The sequence below is a fragment of the Macrobrachium rosenbergii genome, chromosome 13 (genome assembly GCF_040412425.1).
Source record: "Macrobrachium rosenbergii isolate ZJJX-2024 chromosome 13, ASM4041242v1, whole genome shotgun sequence".
NCBI lineage: Eukaryota > Metazoa > Arthropoda > Malacostraca > Decapoda > Palaemonidae > Macrobrachium > Macrobrachium rosenbergii.
The window spans coordinates 49,475,740-49,493,298 of NC_089753.1; the positions used below are offsets into that span (position 1 = coordinate 49,475,740).

General features: G+C 37.9%; 1 protein-coding gene across 1 annotated transcript; it reads right to left on the reverse strand.

Moving 5' to 3' along the window:
- Nucleotides 1-381: 381 nt before the first annotated feature.
- Nucleotides 382-9,944, reverse strand: LOC136844801 (splicing regulatory glutamine/lysine-rich protein 1-like). The gene is made up of 5 exons (XM_067114040.1): nt 9,855-9,944; nt 6,170-6,269; nt 5,032-5,447; nt 1,313-1,450; nt 382-573 (listed from the first exon to the last, which is right to left on the reverse strand). The coding sequence occupies exons 1-5, from the start codon at nt 9,942-9,944 to the stop codon at nt 382-384; spliced, it is 936 nt and encodes a 311-aa protein (XP_066970141.1).
- Nucleotides 9,945-17,559: the final 7,615 nt, after the last annotated feature.

Sequence of the window (17,559 nt, forward strand, 5' to 3'; positions counted from 1 at the left end):
GGAAAGAGACACCCTTTTCTGTTGAAAAAGGACCTTATATTAAACCCAGGAGGCGAAGGATAAATGGGAAATCGAAAAGGCAATAAATAGAACGAAACCAATTCTTAGCATTTTTCAGAGATGCTGTTGCATTCCTAGCTGTGCTTGTGCAATTTGTCTCGCCTTTGCTCTCTTCACTCTATCAGATACCGCCCCCCCCTCTATCTCCATCTTTCTAGCTTCCGTTTACTGCCATTTCAAGTATTCTTGTTAATATCACTTTCAAATTTCTCTTTTCACAAACACTTTCAACCTTTTTTTTTCTTTGCCAGTATTTGCAGCTTCTCTTCACTATCATCAAGTGACACTATATTGTCGGCAAGCAACTGTCGGCCCACTCTCTCATTCACGTCCACTTTTCTTATTAAACAGTTTTTCACCTACATAAATGTAATTTCTAACTGTAAAAGTATTAAACGGTGTTAAGCACAAAGTTTTCTTCAATTCTCTTTTAAACAAAGCCATTCCTTCTATATTACTTCTTCTTAAATGCAAATACTTGTAAAATCTCCCTGCTGAATCAATTACCCCATCCTTGAATTTTGTATGTTCCAAATTTACTTCTCAAAATAAAGCGGTCATCATCCATGTTGTACATACTTACCGCCCTCACTTGTTTTATGAAACTCTCTTTTCTTGATTTATATGTGGTTGTATTGTAAAGCTTTCGTTTACAGTTACTGGTGAAATTGCCTTTTATTTTTACTCTCTGCATAATTAGATAGTGAACATACACCTTCAATCAAACTCTCGGAGCAATTACTGACATGAATACACAATCGAATAAACTTTTTTCCTTTACCATTTTTTTTTTTCCAAATTAAACTCCGGCATTATCTCAGGCGGAACCATGTGTTCTGACTAACCAGCATATTTCACACCTCTCCACATGGCTCTCTCGACTTCTGCTCCCTTCAGACACGCCACACCTACTAGACTCTGTCCCTTTCTTCTATCTGTGATTTAGATCATCCCTTGAGTCTTAGATGGAATTTAGGGCCAGTGGACGTTTCTCCTAACAATTAATATTGTCCCTATTAGCTCCGTCTGGTAACTGGTTATGTTCTGTGTAAGTGAGGAGGTATAAGTACAAGAATTTAATATTTTAGTGTAACGCATATCATAGGAAAGGTAGAAGGATATATTTTGCTTGACGGTTCAACGTATCAGGAATTCCGCCAGTAAAAGTACATAAAACAAGACCCTTCGGATTTCATTTCAGAGTTATTGTTGAATCACCTGGCAAAGAACTCCAAGGAAAATCTATCATTACCTTTTTTATAGCAGCACAGGCATTTTTTTCCTTTGCATCCTTTCGGTAGCACCAGTTCCTTAGGTTTGCACCTCTTTCTGCACTTCCCATTCTTTTTGAGGCACTTGGGTTTTTCTTTGTTCTTGCATTTGTCTTTGTCTGGGGAAAACAATGAAAGGCGAATAGAATTGGTTACAGAACTTTCTCATCTATGGCATATATCTTTGCGTGGCCAGGTATTTGCATGGAGGTTAAAAACAAAGCTTATAAGTTCCCAAAGGGAACAAATGCTTAAACGTAAAAGAGAAGAGGAGAATGATATACTAAAGATGGAATATTTATGAAACAGGGAAAACGAAGGGGGAGAATGAAAGGAAAAAGATAAATAAGAAAAGAAAGGGCAAGTTTCTTCAAGGAAAGAAAGAGAGGGTCAGAACATAAGATCCCAAATTGTGTTTTACCTTTGTAGCAGCACTTGCATACTTTGCCTTTGCATCCTCTAGGGAGTTCTACTTCCTTCGGTTTACAGACGTCCTTACATTTGCCTTTGACTCTGATGCAACTCTTCTTCTCCTTTCCTCTACATCCTGGAACTTCAAAATGCAATCAAGGTCTCCGACTGTTTTACAGAATTCGAAACACTCGTGCGCACGGCACGCAAAACATTGACCAAATCTGGCCTCACAAGATGACATGTAGTGAACTAGAGGCTCAAAAAAAAGTCATTTCTGGTTATATCCTTCAAGAGAAATTGAACATAATTAAAAAATAAAATCAAGATTCATTCGGGAAATGAATGTAGTTCTGTGCAAAGTATTGGTTGTTGTGAAGGGATTATAAATTATTATTGCAGAAGCCTCGTCCATTGTAGGTAAAATAATGATATAGGAAGAACTGCTTTCTAACTTTTATGCATAAGGACCCAAGTCATATGGGACAAATAACAAAATACAATAACAATATAATAGCCTAGGACAAAATTATGAGACCTCATTTTTTTCAAATCTGCCAAATATAATTCTCAATTATGTGGTAGGATTTCAACACAGAAATGGCATTTACTATAGCAGTTCTCAAAGTTTGCACAAAAAAAACTTGACTTAAACACCGGTTGTCAAGATTTCAATAAAGAAAATAAAATCAGCCATTAAAAATCGTAAGAAGTCATTGATCATTGCGATGATCAAGACGTCAGAAAAGATTTCTTTGTTAATTTATGCATCTAGCAGGTATGAAGTTTGACAGCTGGTAAAACAATGTATGTTTCTTGTCTTATACTTCTAAGTTGTCACCGTGTAGTTTAAAAGTGGTAAAGTGGATAGAGGCTAGCTTCTCACGGTAGTTAATGATAATTTTGTGCAAGAACCAAGTCATCAACTTGCGACAACCAGCATCGAGTTCATAGTTTCTCTTTCTGATTGTTGACTTTCCTACCTATGGGTTTTGGGACGCAACATCTGCAGCCAGCAGAGCCGTCACAGTAGCCGGACACTTCGCCGTCGCAGACCACACCTGGTTCCTTGCAAGAACCTCCTTTGGCAGAACATTCAGGAGTGATGATACAAGGATCCACCGGTGGTACTGGTGTTGCTGGTGGCTCTGGGGGTGGATATGTTTATGAGAAAATACTGTTACGAGTGAAATTTTTTATTGGTATTATTAATGCAGATTATGAAAACATTCAGACAGAACCAGCCTAAGATACCATTTAACTTGTAAAGCAAGATTCCGTGGAACAGAGGCCAGTGCAGTATATGAAGATTTTTTCTCTGAAGAATCCTACTATTTTGACTAATACCTCCAGCAACAAAGCTGGAACTCTGTTTCAACTGTTCATTTGTTTTTCATTTGTGTATTTATATTCATGTGTGTGTTTTGAATGTGTGTGAAATCATTCATTGCAGGACCCCTCTCCTGATGATTAACTTTAGCTGGACATCGATGGAGATTTAGATCCTAGGAAACCATCTCACCTTGTCCCTTTTAAAAGTGAATAGTATTGATAAGATTCCAGAAACACAGAAACATGAAGGGAACTTCTAAACACAGCACTAGAAGGAAAGAACTGCTGAATCATGCAATCTGTAGCAGCCAAAATAATGAAAGAAACCATCCTGCAGCAGACAGGGAGAAGATCGAGAGAGATGGGAATGTTTGATGGGTTGCCGCTTAAATTTTCTTAAATCATTCCTAACCGGAGGAAGAAAAAGGATGAAGCATGAAAATATGAGGGCGATTTCTAAAACTGAGACAAATGTCTAACACAAAGCTGTAATAACTTGTATGAAGAAAAGAATTTTGTTCTTCTAAATAATACATACAATATTTTGTGAGATTAAGTAAATTGAAGTGTGTGACTTCGCCAATGCAAGCTTGAAGCTACCTGAACCCGGGAAACATTGATAGAAATGAGACATCCAGTTAAATTTTGGATGGGAGAGGAGGCAAAAAGTAGTGAGACACTGTTTACTGGATGCATTAGGTTTGACCAGATTACAAAACCTCTTTTAGACAGGCTTACTTGATCAGAATTAAAATAGACGAGAGAGTAATTCTGGATTGAGTGTGATGAACAAGTGAGATGTTCATGATCACCTACGAGTTCAAAAAATTTCTAATCTCTACAACTTGGGATAGAGGGGACCACAAGTTTAAGACTTGGAGGTGGATGGTGGTTTGGTTGATAGAATTTGAGAACCTTCAAGTTATTGCTGCCATGAGAATTTTGAACATGCTCAAAATTCTCATGTGCCCTTTTGATGCATCAGTTGTTATGATGACTCATGGCTTATCAATAGATACTACGACATGGTCTGCAAGTTACCAGGCTTAGACTCGACAGCGATGGGCATTAGAGAAGAGGTAGAATGGAGGTCATTGAAAAGAGTACGGGTTAGCCCTTTGAAACCACTTAAGAAGAAGAGAGCAGATATTGTGCACCGTCAAGTAAAAATGAAAATTGTACAAAGTGGTTAGATAAACAGAAAAAAGCTTACATGGGGAAAGAATAAAGTAAGTAGTAAGTTTGGCTAATAGTGTCTTTTGCTCTACTTTTTCAGATATCATAGTGTGTCCACACTACAGTCAAACATGTTGTAAACACGCCCGCGCACACACACTACAAATATATTAAATACAAATAAACGACTTACTGGTAGTCCTAACCAGTGTTATATGGGGTGTACTTCTGAATGGCACATAATGCCCTCATGAGCGGTCTGTGTTTTCATGACACTCTTATATGACTTGTTTTGGCACAAACATTTATCCACAGTACTTCATGTTATCCAAGGTTGATGTCAAGGAGGACAGACAGTTGACTTGAATGAAAAATACTGAGGTCACTGCTGGAGGTTTAAACCGACAAGTGATCTAAATTTTAATGTAAAGTGAAGAGAAATAAACATAAAAGTAGTTCAGTTCATGAAGCGAATACTTACCAGTACAACACGAGCATTGTTTCCCAGTGCACAAGCCCAGTTTCGATGAGACCTCTTCCAGTCTTTTAGGGCAGAAAGTCTTATCCTTCAGTTGCTTTTTTGTCAGGCAAATACCTCCAAGAGTTTTCTTACAATAGGTCAGACAAGGCAACAGTTTATCTTTCTTTCCCTGTTTCTTCTCTTTCTTTCCATTGGTGGATTGGTCGTCATCTTTCTCCTCAGAGCTTCCTTTTTTCTCGGACCTTCCTTTACCCTCTTTCCTCTCTTTTTTCCCCTTGCCCTTTCGTCTTCCTTTCTTACCCTCCTCCTCCTCCTCCTCCTCCTCCTTCTTGGGCTTGCCATTCCTTGGAGAGTTTCCCCAGGGTTTTTATCATTCTTCTTGTTCGTCTTGTCTTTCCTTGTCCCTGTTTTCTTCTTTTTAGGACCATTCTTTTTTCGTCCTCCGTTGTTTCTGCCCTGACCTTGTTTGGGACCCTTTTTAAGACCTCTTTCCTTTTCCCTCTTTCCTTTTGGGTCTCTACCATTCTTCGGATTGGTTTTCCTTTTTCCTGAGTCGTCTTTCTTGCTTGCTTTCTTCTCGATTCCCTTCTTCTTCCCTACTTCGTGTTTCTCATCTTTGTCCTTATTGTTTTTTCCGGGCTTTTTTGTCTTCTTGTCTCTCTTTTGCCCACTGACGTTCGCTGGCTTTTGACCTCCCGAGCGCTTCTTCTTCTTCTCTGTAAGAATAGAAGGAAAGACGTTGACATAGACTCCACACTTACACTTGTCATCACCTAGGCCTGTCTCTGTCACTACGGGCCATTTTATAGTTATGCAGGTAGATGAAGTCATTGTATATGTGTAGACAAAAATTTATAAAGTATTTCATTTATATTCATAAGCAGTTCCCTTGTGGCAGTTATTATAAAAATGTATCTAGACGATTCACAAGAGGCCCTAACTACTTTAAGAAAATGACCAAAGTTATGAGATTGTATTACACTAGAGTAATGTCTGCGCTGACATTCTCGCGTCTACAATCAAACCCTAAATCAAGACAATAACTTGATTTTGGCTCGAAGTTTTACTTATCAATAGGATTAATGATAATATAAGTTGTGCAAGAATTATAGTGTGTCTGCATAATTTATTTAGCTCCAAAGCTAACGTAACATTTGTAAATATGTATGTGGGTTGTGTTAGCTTTGTGGTATCGCCAGCTGCTTCTGCTCTGTGGTGCCAAGTTAAAACTCTGCTCTGGTCTGATAGATTCCTTGTTAGATAGGGAAGTTGGCTGAGTGGCTTTTTGGTACGGCTTTCACTCTCACGATTATTGGTACTGAGTTCGTGAATGGGTACCAGCACCTTGCTAAGGTCAAAAACAATTTACCTCTAAAGACTTACTGATAACCTACATTGGAGGAAAGTGCTAATTCCGTCTGAATTTCTAGACACTTACCAATACAACAGACTCGGCCATTTGAACACTCTATATCTAGAGCGTCCAAACATTTCTCACTCTTTACACATATGCCTTTTGCCTTGACACATGGATTGTTCTGAAAAAAAAAAAAGAGAAATCAGCGTTACTTGCTGGCTTTACTTTTCCTTTCTTTAAATCTTTAGCTGAAAACCCTAATGGACAGTATCAAAGAGAAAGAGAGAGAGAGAGAGTAATAGGAAAAGGTAAGAATAGACAAATAAATCTGAGGGAATAGAAAAGAAAATGATACACTGAGATTCAGGAGACGTCAGCAGAGAGCAGGAATGAATTTACTGCTCGCTTAAATATTTGGAGAGCAGAAGATTCCACAAATGCACTAGGTAAACTATTCCACATTTTAGTTGTAGCCAAGATAAAACTCGTAGCAAAGTGAGTATTAAATCTAATGCTAGAAAACGTTACACTGTGCGCGGTTGCAGCCTGCAGTAATCTGCTTTTCAGCAGATCAGGCTACCTCAATCACCCAAAGATCTATCCTCGCATCTATAGAAATCATACTCCATTTGCTGTGTGCTTCCATTAGTGAAGTTAGAATGTGTCCCGAGTCATCACCACAGATATACCCGAGTCCTTTTAACCATACTCTTTGGGAGCTTGACTTTCAAGTCAATGGCCACTTGTGGGCTTGTTCCATATGAATAGAGAGAGATACATGTTGATTTTGATTCAGCTGTTTAGCCTACGTATCTGTTGAACACACCCTACAAAAGTTAAATGAACAAAGATGAAGTTAGTCTAGTAGCCCATGACTGCATGTAGACCTGGACACAGGACTGAGCAATTGAGACCATATGTTTTCCTGAGGCCTCAAAAGTGAAAGTAAAATCTGGGAAAGAGGTGAACTATATTGACTTGGAGGCAGGAGAGGTACACGTGACTCTTTAGAACCCTTATTCATTCACCACTAACCCTGGTTTAACTACCTAAAAGAAAAAAAAGGAGAGTACGCAAAAGATGGCATGAATGAATGTGCCGTCACTTCTGAAAATTCTGAAACGCCGGAAAAGTATTAACACTACTTACTGGAAGTGATTAAACAATTTCATGTGCCCAGAAATGAGTGAAATGTTTTAGATATAATGAGCAAATTTACGGTACCCTACATAAAATGCCCAGAATCTTTGGTAATTTCGTTATTTAGAGTTGTCCAGTTATGTCCAGATTCATTACTTATTTTCTCATTAAGTTTTATCTAAATTTGAAATCAGAATGACGATTATACCTTAATTGATGTAATTAATAGAATTAGTGATGAGTGTAAGTGCAATAAGGTTTTTATGAAATATAGTATTTGTGCATATAAATAGTGTTTCGTTATTAGAAGCCAGAACTTTATATAACGTGAATTGGAAGCCGCAGTTTTTATTAGCGTCGTCTAATTATGATTATAACAATTTGAGTCTGGACACCCCCAATTTTATTGCTTAAGTTAACACAGCGCGGAAAGTTATCAGGAGCCTCTCGTCAATTTAGTATTCCACTCAGCTCACTGGCCAGCATGAACAGCAAGTCTAATGGAGAAAATTTAAGTCTAAATTGAAAGTCCCGCTACGTAGTTCCGACAGTGCACCTCACTCGGTGCACTTTAGGCATTACTTAAAGGTATTTGCAGCGTCCCTTCGGCATCTAGTTGCAACCCCTTTCATTCCTTTTACTGTACCTCCTTTCATATTCCTTTTCGTCCATCTAACTTTCCACCTCTCCTAACAATTGACCCATAGTGCAACTGCGAGGTTTTCCTCCTGTTATACCTTTCAGACCTTTTTGCTGTCAGTATCCGTTTGAGCTCTGAATGGCCTCGTAGGTTCCAGCGCTTGGCCTTTGGCCAAAATCCTATTTTCTGTTCTATTCTAAATTGAAAGGCAGATTCAGAAATGTCAATCAGGTGAATATCCTGTGGAATGTCTAAGTTGCCTGTGAAGTTCCCTCTAAGTCAAGTTGTTGCTTAACTTCGCCATTGAGATTTAGTATAATTGAAGCCTATTGAGGGTAGAGAGTGTATGAGTATTTAAGGGATAATTTGGGGCGTGGAATGGAATAGGACATGAAATTTAGACCAGAGGCCAGGCGCTGGGACCTATGAGCTCGTTCAGCGCTAAGAGGGAAATTAAGAGTGAAAACATTTGAAAGGTGTAACAGGAGGAAAACCTCGCAGTTGCGCTATGAAACAATCGTTAGGAGAGGGTAAAAAGTAAGATGGAAGAGAGAGAATATGAACGGAGGTACGGTAAAAAGAATGAAAGGGGTCACAGCTATGGGGCCCAAGGGACGCTGGAAAGAACTTTAAGTAATGCCTGCAGTGCACCGCGTGAGGTGCACTGACTGCACTATCCCCTAGGTCTATGGGAAATTTAGGGTGTGTATTTTCCGTAGGGAAATGACACATTATAACTGTTTAACAATATAGGGATGCGTAGACAACGGGTGCATTTATTTGTGCTCAAAAAAAAAAAAAACATGCGTTAAATTCATTAGTAATGCCCGAATTTAAAGAAACGTCTTGATTTTTGAGTTGAAGTAAATCATTCACTAAGCCATTTATGAGACTATACTGAGCGTTATTAAGTTAACATAATTAACGACAACTTAATGCAACATATTAATATAGGAAATTAAATGACACGCTGCAAACTGCTTCAATAATTTCTGGCAAAAGATAATTGAAATAAAAAGTCACTTCATTTGCGGCGTCTAATGCTTTTGGATCTGTTAATTTACGAATGAAATATTATTTACTGATTATATCGATATATATATATATATATGATTATATATATATATATATATATATATATATATATATATATATATATATATATATGTGTATATATATATATATATATAATTATGTATATATACAGTATATATTCATTTATTTATACACACACACAATCGTCTTAATAGTTATGAACACTGTAATGACGGAAAAATCTAGATATGAATTTTGAGAATGAGTTAGACAAGTCACATCCTCGCCAGCTTGGAAAAAATACACAAAAATCTTTGAGTATTTTTATCCTTTTTAGTACTGTCGTTGATAGAGTCTTATTTAGGGTAGCTCTGTTGTTCTGTTATGTAGCTGTTGCCCTTACTAAATCAAACTTGATCTCTGACCTGACATAATTGTGGGTATTCCCAAGCGGACTACTGTGACCTGTGAATGCATTGTCTCTCTTAAGAGCGGATGTCGGTAAGGTGGCAGCCTCGCACCCTTAGAAAAAAGGTGGTGGTTACTGATGTTCCTTTAGACTGGTTTTCCGTCAGTGAGACCCTAGCTTACGGACTTCAAGGTAACAGACCTCATCTCAGCGGACTTACGTAATTATCATCAAATTTATGATGATTCTTTTCAGCTGTCTTACCATTTCAGATATGGTACAATTTTAGATAAATCTCCTAAACTGGACTTTAGGTGTGAAGTATTGATAGTTTAGGGTAGGAGCTATGTGGAATTGCTGTTAGCTGTAGGACACCGAGAAAATATGAAGTGCAGGTTGAAATGGGGATTTTGTTACTTATAAGAAGGCCAGACCCCCGCCCCAGGTGTCTGTTAACTTGAGGTGATAATGTCAATGGTTTTAATGGAATATTGTAGGTCTAAAATAAGTAGTAGTTGTAGTAGCAGCAGTATTGGACTTACCTCTCTGTCATCATTCCGTTCCTTGGCTGATGCCAGGTGAAGAACAGCCAAGACGCAGGCGAGAAGAACGAAAGCCCCAGTCAGCTTCATGGTTCACCTACCAGCTTCCTTCCAGGAGATGTCCTTCACTGCCTCGAAAGAGCCTCTTGGGACTTGTCAGTCAGTCAGTCTGTAGACGAACCTCTATCTGACGCTCCTGTATAAAGAGTTCTCAGAGCAGCGACAACGTCTTCTTTAGGGACCCAGATCGAGAGAGGCCCTGCTGAGAGCAGCGTTGTGGGTGGTCGAAGTGGAGGACACCAAAAGGAAACCAGGAGGAATTGGACAAGGGACTCGGGAGGACGCACCCGACTTCCCCAGCGGACCGTGAGGTCTTGTCTTAGTGGCTCCGGGCTCCGAGCTGTTATATAGCTTCGACCAACGGGTTCTCTGCTGCTGCCGCCGCTGCCATCATCATCATCATCATCTGACCTCATAAAAAGGAAGAAAGGAGAGAAAAAAAAGAAAGTAGCACATGTTGGTGGTCATTAATATTCCTCGTAAAACGGGGCGATACCACACATTTGCATTGTTGTTATTTTCTTTGGACGCTTCCTGATTGGGAAGTCGGGTGATAAATGAAAATATATAAATATATACATTTGGGAAAAGATCCAAAGACATGATATATATATATATATATATATATATATATATATATATATATATATATATATATATATATATATATACTTATAAATTATAATTTCACCTAGCTGTAAGTTATTCCTGAGGTGTATTGAATATATGTAACAATACATGTAGCTTAATATTTGTGAATGTATATATAATATATATATATATATATATATATATATATATATATATATATATATATATATATATATATATATATATCGTTAAATACATTCAGTATACTTGGAATAACTTACAATCTAGGAGAATTATATTTTATAAGTAAATATATATGTATGTATATGATATATATAATATACAGTATACATATATATATATATATATATATATATATATATATATATATATATATATATATATATATATATATATATATATATAATTATATATGTAATATATACAGTATATGTGTATATATATTTAAATATATGTATATACACACATATATACATGTATATGTGCGGTATATATATAGATAGATTAAAAGAAAGTCTTTCCACTTTCATTATCTAATGAATATTATTAGAACAGAATTAAGGCCTTTACATCTTAATGGGATAAAATGCCGTTCTACGCTCTACTTACTGAAGAAGAGGAAAAAAGGTAGGACTTTCTTTTAAATTTCAGGGCCAGTCAATCTCTGTTGGGATGAGGTTGCTATCCCCATGCCCATATCCACCCGGGCTGTCGACCCACCACAGTCTGCTAAGTACCAGGTATCCAATTCCGCACTTCGATCAACAGAGCAGCATGTGGATTTCCAAGATACCAAGCTTAATCACTTCTGACCCCCACCTGGCATCGATCTCGCCCTCTCTCGCGTCAAGGGTATTAAGAAGGATTCCATGAGGGGAGTAGTGCCGTCAGTACACCTCATGCGGCGCACTGCAGGCATTACTTAATGTTCTTGGGAACGTCCCTTCGGCCCCTAACTGCAACCCCATTCATTCCTTTTACTGTACCTCCGTTCATATTCTCTTTCTTCCATCATACTCCCTACTCTTACCTCACAATTGTTTCATAGTGCAACTGCGAGGTTTTCCTCCTGTTACATATGTGAATAAACCCTTTTACTCTTAATTTCCCTTTCAGCGCTGAGTGACCTCATAGGTGCCAGAGCTTGGCCTTTGGCTAAAGCTTTCTATTCCATTCCTTACCAGGAACAGATCACTTTTAACAGATCAAAATATTCACACTTTTGAGTGAAAAAATAATAAATTTATTTTTATTTTCTTTAATGTCCCTTTAGTGCGTAATAGCTTTCACAAATGGTAATACTCTATATGTTCACAAGGCATTTGATCTTAATCTTTCATGGCGCCGAAGAATTTTATATTTGCGCTACTATAATTTTCGTGAAAATTCTTTTACGGAAAACCATTTGTCATTGACAAATTCCCACTCATGATTTGGTATTTTTGTTTTATTTTGTTTATTTTGTGAATAGGCGACGATAACGTACAACTTCCAATCTCTGAAGTGACATTCAAGTCAGCTTCCTATTATTAAAAGTAATCCGTACCGTCGATTGCCTAGCTGTGAAATTTCACGCCAATTGCAACGCAGGCGGATCAAGATATTAGTCACTTATAACTGACATTTCGCTGCTTTGTGCAAATATTATATTTAGGATTCCGATTGGAGTTGAGGACACTGTAATAATCTTTATTTTCTGTAAGTTGCCTCCTTTTCTCCAAGGTTTAGAGGGATACTTCAATCAGTGAAAAGTCCTATTTCGTTTTTTTCTTTTTTTTAATCTTCAGCTGAAAACCCTTATGGTCAGTGTCACCAGACTCTACAAACCCAAGAGGGCTCCTAAGGGAAGTCAGCCTGCAGAGAGAGAGAGAGAAGTTATAAGGAAACGGTGATAAATGAATAAATAAATATTAGGGAACAGAAACTAAAATCGATTCATCCGATATTCAGGAGACGTCAGCAGAGTGCAGGAATGAATTTGCTCTTCGCATAAATGTTTGGAGATCAGAAGATTGCACATCAGCACTGGCAGACTATTTCACATTTTAGTTGCAGCCAAGATAAAACTCCTAGCAGTTATGAGAGACAGCCAGGCATGACAAAGATGGAATGATAACCTAGATAGCTTCAAGGCAAGCGCGAAGGAATAACAGCGTGCTAGTAATAAATGATAATGAGTAAGTGACAAATGAAACGGAAGTCAAAATGGGATGATTGAAAAGAGAACAGTCACCAGATGATAATTTAAATAGACGTAGAAATGGAAAAGAAAGTAGAATTTTTAAAGCCAAAGGGCGCTAAGATTTGTTGAAATATTAGACACAAAAATATCAAAATACCTTTTTTAAGATTACAATTTCGATTAGTAAAGTAAGAACCAATTTTCAACGAATTAATTCAACTCCACTCTTCAACTTATCACCCAAAAATCTCGAACCCGAAATCGTATCCGTTGATTAATTCACTATTCAGTAATCAACGTTCTTAATACTTATTGGTCTCCAAACTTTATCACCTACTTGGTTGCATAATATATTTGTCCTTCTCAGCAATAGCATAGCTGCTGAACGCAGTCGGAAAGTGTTTATTACACCTGGAGAGAAATGAGAGTAGATGCGAGCAAGATAAAGGGTGATGGAGGGCGGAGGTGGATAATTCGCTCAGGTGTACGGCAGGCGGTATAACAGTTCATGGTTGGATGAGAGAAGAGCTGCGTCACATAGTATGGGAAGCAAGGAAGATCAGCAGTGCGTGTACAAAAGATAGAGATGAGTCTTTGTGTGCATGCGTGTGTATACGCATAACTCGAGGTTGAAATATATGAGCTGATTGTTGAGCAAACTCCTCTTGTAAGGAATATCTGTGGTAAAGGAAGATTTGAAATTTATGAACAGATTGTTCTGTGGAATAAAGGAAGAATTAGATATGTGAATGGATTGTTGAGCCGACTCCTCTTGTAATATCTGTGGTAAAGGAAGAATTAGAATATGTAAATGGATTGTTGAACCAACTCCTCTTGTAAGGAATATCTCTGGTAAAGGAAGAATTGGAATATAATATGAACGGATAGTTGAGCCAACTCCCCTTGTAAAGGAGTAGCTGCGGTAAAGGGAGAATTGGAATATGTGAACGGATTGTTGAGCCAACTCATCTTGTTACAGGAAGAATGAGAATATATGAACAGATTGTTTAGCCAGTTCCTCTTGTAAGTATCCGTGTTAAAGGAGGATTTGGAATATATGACCCAGTTGTTGAGCCAACCCTTCTTGTAAGGAATATCTGTGCCTAAGGAAGAATTGAAAATGTGAGAAGTATCATGGTACATGGAAGTGGTCATTAAGTTAGTGCAGGCAAAAGTATGGATTTGAGTGTTCTGAGATGGTTTGCTCACACAGAGAATGAAGGACAATAGGAGGGGAAGACCTAGAAACTGCCTGCAGGATATACAGTATGTACTGCAGTTTGGGAAAGGTATTGGAGAGGGGCTTTAATATCCAGGTGGCTACAGAGTCCATGCAAGATAGAGGTGAGGGGTGCAGTGTGTTTAAGGCATTTGTACTGCTGATGATCTGTGCATGTGTATGGAGTGGTTAATGCTGTGGGAGTTATCTGCACAGTGGTTCATCCATGATTCAGTACACACACACATATACATACATACATACATATATATATATATATATATATATATATATATATATATATATATATATATATATATATATATATATATATATATATATATATAAGTGCTTAAAAAACGCTAGAGAGGGTAGCTTGTCTAGTGTTATATTTTGAAACTGCTGTTTCCTGCAGAGGACAGATAATCTGTCCATTGAGGGAGACTGTAATGTCCAAAATATAACGCTAGGTAATCTACCCTCTTTGTGTTTTTATGAGGAACCTCTACTAATATGTATATATATATGTGCGTGTGTGTGCGTGAGTGTCACTTTTACCAGAAATGTACATATTTTCCATAACCACAATGACCTCTTAACTTCTCGACTTTCTTTCTTTATAGCATGGGATAGCGCGTTTTCTTTCTTGGACTTCAACGCTCGGAGGGCGGAAGTTTTTCGTTTATTCCCCATTTCGGATATAGAGGCCTGTAATGATAAGCTTATCCCAAAAGAAGTGCGAGGAAGAAGTTTAAAGATGGTGTTCTTATCAGCTATCTTGATAATGTCTTCATGCCAGAGTTAATTCGATGTAACAGTTGATATAAATAGGTCATTTGTTCCATGTGAGTGCTGCAAGTGGTTTGTTCCCGTAAGGGGAGTAGAGACGTCAGTGCACCTCATTCTGTGCAATATAGGAATTACTTAAGGTCCTTTGCAGCGTCCCCTCGGCCCCTAGCTGCAACCCCCTTTCATTCCTTTTACTGTACCTAAGATCATATTCTCTTTCTCCCATCTTACTTTCCACCCTCTCCTAACAATTTTTTAATAGTCCAACTGCGAGGTTTTCCTCCTGTTACACCTTAAAAACCTTTATACTGTCAATTTCCCTTTCAGCGCTGAATGACCTCATAGGTCCCAGCGCTTGGCCTTTGGCCTAAATTCTATATTCTGTTCTAATCTACTCTGCAAATGGTTTACAGACAAGCTGTCAATTATTATTGTTTTTATGGTCCAGAACATGAACCCTATTCTATGAAACAAGCCCACCACAGGGGCCATCGACTTGAAATTCAAGCTACCAAAGAATATGGTGTAATTTGAAAGAAGTAACAGAAGGTAACAGGAAACAGATTAAAATGAAAATATGTAAAAGAAATAAAACGACGGAAACAAATTGAATTTTCTGCTTCTGGTACGTGACCAGTTTTGGCAAGTGAGCGTGATGCAGAAGCAGTAAGGACAAAAATACAAAATCAATAAATAAATAAATAAGTAAATATATAAATAAAAAATAAATAAATAGACGAGAAGGCAATAGGATATGGGTAAGGGGTGCTTCATTGCCTAAGGTGTATTTTATTATAATTAAAATAGTTTTACCAGACCACTCAGCTGATTATCAGCTCTCACAGAGCTGGTCCGAAGGATTTGTATTTGCTTATATTTTTTATATATATCTTTTCAGTTAAATTACAGTTTTTCAAAAAGCCTATGACTGGATTAAATGCAAATGTTGAAGTTTCTGACAAAATTTCACTGATCGATTTATTTCTAAAACTTGATAGTAGCTGCTGGTTATACTTTGGACATTCACGCAACAAATGTTTAGTGGTTAACATTACACAACAAATGTTTAGTGGTTAACATTACACTCAGAGCATTCAGGAGCATGGCTATGTGATTATTCCTCATGTGTCAGTGTGTTAGACGAGAAAGGCCTATTCGGAGACGTGTCAGAACTACTGGCGGATCTCTCTCTCTCTCTCTCTCTCTCTCTCTCTCTCTCTCTCTGGTTTGATGAACTCAATTTTCCAACACTAGGTTTTATTTGTTTTAATTTATTACTTTTAGGTTCTTCCCCCGCAGGGGCGTAGCGCACCTCGCGCGTGCTGCGCTGTAGGCATTAGAACGTTCTTTGGAGTGTCCCTTCGGCCCCTAGCTACAACCCCTTTCATTCTTATTGTATCTCCGTTCACATTCTCTTTCTTCTGCCTTACTTTCCACCTTCTAACAATTGTTTCATAGTGTAAGTGCGAGGTTTTCCTCCAGTTACAAGTTTTAAAACATTGTACTCTCAGTTTTCCTTCAGCGCTGAATAACCTCTTAGGTCCCAGTGCTTGGCTTTCGGCCTAAATTCTATATTCTGTTCTCTTCTTTGAGGTTCTTCGTTCCATACATTTTGCCGTTACGGGTTCCAGTAACCTGGCATTTTCGAGGCACAAGAAATAGGAAAAGTCCGGTTTATAAATATAGACGCCTACTATACCAAACCTCATTGACTATACTCGTAGTGTACTCGTAGTGTAAAGAGACCACAACAGTCCGCGGGTTAATTGGTTTGTAGATGGTTTATCCTTGTCCCACTAAAGACAGACGGAGATTCACACCTGGTCCAGGTTTTCCTATTCTCTACTTGATTACGTCATGAAAATCTTGTAACTGTGCGTTTTATTTTCACGACAGTCGTCCTTCGTGCCTTCTCATCATGGCCTTCCTCCACTATTTTTGTTCTCCTGGCGTTCTTTGTTCTCGTTCTTCGGATCCCATGCTTTGTTCAAGTTATTATCCTCCTATCTCATACTTTCATCCACGGGTAGTGCCATCAGTGCACCTCACACGGTGCACTGTAGGTAGTATTGAAGGTTGTTTGCGGCGTTCCTTAGGCCCCTAGCTGCAACCCACCTTCATTATCTTTTACTGTACCTCCGTTCATATTCTCTTTCTTCCACCTTACTTTCCTCAACCCTCCCCTAACAATTGTTTGTTTCTTAGTGCAACTGCGAGGTTTCCCTCCTGTGACACCTTTAAAATTTTCTTCCATTGTCAATTTCCCATTCAGCTCTGAATGACTTCATAGGTCCCAACGCTTGGCCTTTGGCCTAGATATTATATTCCATTAAATTCCATCTCATTCACCCAGACAGTGGTTTTGAGTCGATCCTACTTAAACGAAGTTAATGATTCTGGCAGAAGAGTGGACTACAAAAATTGCAGTCGTATGTCTTTGATTAGTATCAGATTTATTCATAACAGAACACAGTTTGACTGCCAACACAAATGTTCGCGTTTATTCGGCGTTATGTCATTGCAAGGGTAAACAGGGACTTTACAAAAAGAAACACACATATATATAGTGTATATATATATGTACATATACTATAATATATGTATATTATATATATACAGTATATATATATATGCTGTATATATGTATATATTCACATATATATAGATATTTATATATATATATATATATATATATATATATATATATATATATATATATATATGACATTTATCACATCACCGTGGCCGACTGGTTAGTGTGTCACTGTAGTCCTGATTCCTCGTCCGTCGCTGGTTCGACCCCACGGGACAGTGGACTTATTATCAACTAAAAATTCCCCTTC